General features: G+C 27.2%; 1 protein-coding gene across 1 annotated transcript; it reads right to left on the reverse strand.

Moving 5' to 3' along the window:
• Positions 1-2089: 2089 nt before the first annotated feature.
• LOC100779136 (B3 domain-containing protein REM19) lies at positions 2090-3056 on the reverse strand. The gene is made up of 3 exons (XM_041014302.1): positions 2943-3056; positions 2351-2587; positions 2090-2215 (listed from the first exon to the last, which is right to left on the reverse strand). The coding sequence occupies exons 1-3, from the start codon at positions 3054-3056 to the stop codon at positions 2090-2092; spliced, it is 477 nt and encodes a 158-aa protein (XP_040870236.1).
• Between the last annotated feature and the right edge of the window lie 253 nt (positions 3057-3309).

A 3309-nucleotide genomic window follows, 5' to 3' on the forward strand; every position in this document is an offset into this window, starting at 1 on the left:
TTTAAAAAAAATATAAAATGAGTTTTTTTATAAACTAAAATTAATTATGCATAAGTTAATTTATAGAAACTCTCATATAATTTCTCAGTAAACTGAGAGAGTTTGTGTATAAGTTAATTTGAATTTATAAAAATAATATTTTTTTTTCTTCTTATTTTGTTTTTTTAGAATTACTTTTAGATAAGCTAGCTTGCTCAAAAATGTACTTAGTACATGGTTACCAACACTGAGAAAGGGGATGCCTTTGGTAATTGTGAATTGTGCCTTAACTTTCTAATCCCAACTATTTGATCTCGTGATTTACAATGACTAATTTGATTCGTCACAAATTGACTATCAAGAAAAGTATCTAGGGAAGTAGGGGAATTGATGTCCTTTCATACAATCCTCCTAATTGCATTCATTTATTTGAAAGATTTCACTTCAATTGAAATTTGATTATTCACCATGTATGAGGATTGTTCATGGGTTAGGATGAGTTGAGTTTGTTCAATTTTATTTTAGACTCGGCTCAACCCAACCCGATCATAAACTAGTTGGGTCGGATTGAGTTAATTGAGTCTCAATATTTAAAAAATACTTTTTATTTTTTTAAAAATAAATTTTTAGAACAATAATTTATTTTTGCTTAAAATTTTTAGGTATATAATGATTAAATGCACTTAAAAGAGATCAAACTATGAAAATATATGATTAATAGAATTAATAATTTCTATGTTAATACAATATTTTTATTTTAGATAGAAATAAAATATGATATTAACATATGAAAATATAATCAAATCAAGACAAAGATAAAAATAACTTAAAAAAATCATAGATGATTTAGTTTAATAATTTAATCAATTGTGAGCTAAAAATTATTATTGTACTTTGCATTTAATAATGAATTTTTATATATAATAAATTAAATTATATGATATTGGTTGGATTGGATTAAAAAAATAGAATCCATTACACAATTTATTTATGAATGGGTCTTAATCAAATTAGATCGAATTTGATCCAAATATTTTAGAAACTCAAACTGAATATAGTTAAGTCGGTTTGAATTACGGATTGATCTAGACCCCTGAACACCCATGTGGGAAAGGGTAGGAGACCTTATCATAGATTTGTCCAAATTGTTTATGACTATGAATGGGAAATAAAAAAACAAAAGCCCTAATTTTATCAAGTAATATAAGCCAATTAATACACGGCAACATTTCCGTCTTGGAGAAGTTCTACAACAATATGCCAACAGAACATATAGAGCTTCTTACTTTTCACATGTTAAGGAAAGAGAATAACGCTGTGATTCGATAAACAACTTAATCATGTTTTTATTCGTGGACTCTTGTTACAATTGCTGTTACAAAGCTAATTTTAGGGTTACTCTAATTTACCTAATCAATGCAATAAAGTAGATAGAAGGAAAAGAATATAATTTTTTTTCGTTTTTCATTGATTGATTTCCACTTAAAGAAATACATTTATATATCCTAATTAGTGTTAATCAGTGAATATTATGTATTCATGTTTCAACATCTCATCTATACTAATAATATACTTATAATAAAAGAAATATCCTCATTTGGTGTGTATATTTTATTAGATCATTTTATCCTTTATCAGTTATTAAATTTTCATTACCTCTCTTCTAATAACTACCCACCCACTACTCTTATGTTGTTAGTTGTTTTTTTTTAATTTCTAATATTTTTCTTTTTATTTTTTATTTTTTTAAAATATACTAATAATAAAGAAAATACCTCCATTTGCTTTATACATTTCATATATTAGACCATTTTATTATTTATCAGTTTTTAAATTTTTATTACTTCTCTTCTAATAATTACTCACTATTCTCATGATGTTAGTTATTATTTCTAATTATTTATAATAAAAATAATAATACCAATATCAACTATATGTTATATAGCCTTTTAGTCATTTAATTTTAAAATCATATTTAAGTATCTTAAAGTTCATCTTAACAATGGTGTATAAGTCATATATTTGACTTATGGAGTTCATTAGAGTAAACTAAAAATAGCTTGTTTTGACTACATCAAAAGGCTTAGGATTACTATAAGTTAATAAGTACTTAATTATACCCGACGTAAAGTTTGATACAAAAGAACTGAAACTCTTTGAGGGTGACGAGTTGGTAGTAGTGACGATTTTCATTTCTTTTCTCGGTCTTTGATAAACTGCTATATTTGACGAGAGTCTGCAGTAGAACATGGAAGAATATAATTATTTGACGTATGAGGAATTGTTTAATTCAAAAACTAAATTAAAATATATCAATGCTACCTTGAGATGTTGAACAATTTGAATTGGCTGACACTCTAAAGATATGAACCTGGAAGGTGAGTTTTGTTGCAGGAATGAGCTCAAAGGTGCAAACATCACCAACTTTCAAGTTATTGTCCTCGGCAAATGTCTTCCATCCACTTGACAGTTCAAATCTTCTTCTAGTTTCGGCTGTCCTTATTCGGTATCTTGCATGCCAAACTCTCCCGTTTAACACCTCAAGATTGATATCTCCTCTGTTCTTGCGCAAATCAATGTGTTTCTTACAAAACTTAGATGGAAAATTCTGCCAAGGGAAAGAGAATCTGTTATTGCCACGTACATTACGATTGTCAATATTGGTTCAGAAAAACCGATATATATATATATATATATATATCGTGCCGCAGTTCCGAAAGTTATGAAATACAGTAACTTCTTTATTTTTTAACTGTTTACTTTTAGACCTTAACCTTAAACTAACTAAAGAAAGAATGTTTACTCTTACACCCTATGTGTCAAGTATGTTTGGGACTGAATCAAAAAATAATTGTCCAACAGTTTGTCTTCAGCATTGGTTAATTTCTTGGAATTAATAACATTGGAATATACATTTCTTTTTCAACTCATGTTCTACAAGTGAAATATTCTTAGCAGCTTACCAAAGGACCTCGTGAACGGGCGTTTGATGGATAGATGACAACGAGGAAGGATGGATTACAAGGTCTGAAATAACTTGCTCTATCAAAAGCCGTAACATGCTCAGTAGTAGTCATTTTAGTTTTCCTGCAAAATTAGAATTTTGTAAACCAGCCAATTTGTTATCGTATTTAATTTTCTCACAAATAAAAACTGTGACCTAATTGCTATAGGTTTAGTCAAGAGTTTGAATTTTATAGCATGTGTGGATTATTGTTTTAAAATAATTAAGTTGAAACAAATACATAATCAAAATAATATTGATTTTACAAAATTAACATTGTCAAAAGTAAATCTGAAAGTAAAGTAATATATATTTTAAAAAATTAT

Source organism: Glycine max, chromosome 1, assembly GCF_000004515.6.
Source record: "Glycine max cultivar Williams 82 chromosome 1, Glycine_max_v4.0, whole genome shotgun sequence".
Lineage (NCBI taxonomy): Eukaryota > Viridiplantae > Streptophyta > Magnoliopsida > Fabales > Fabaceae > Glycine > Glycine max.

Coding starts and splice junctions, on each gene's coding strand:
- LOC100779136 (XM_041014302.1), bottom strand. CDS start 3,056: ATGACTACTACTGAGCATGTTACGGCTTTTGATAGAGCAAGTTATTTC. Junction 2,588..2,942: donor CCCGTTCACGAGGTCCTTTG/GTAAGCTGCTAA, acceptor TTCCCTTGGCAG/AATTTTCCATCTAAGTTTTG. Junction 2,216..2,350: donor CAACAAAACTCACCTTCCAG/GTTCATATCTTT, acceptor GTTCTACTGCAG/ACTCTCGTCAAATATAGCAG.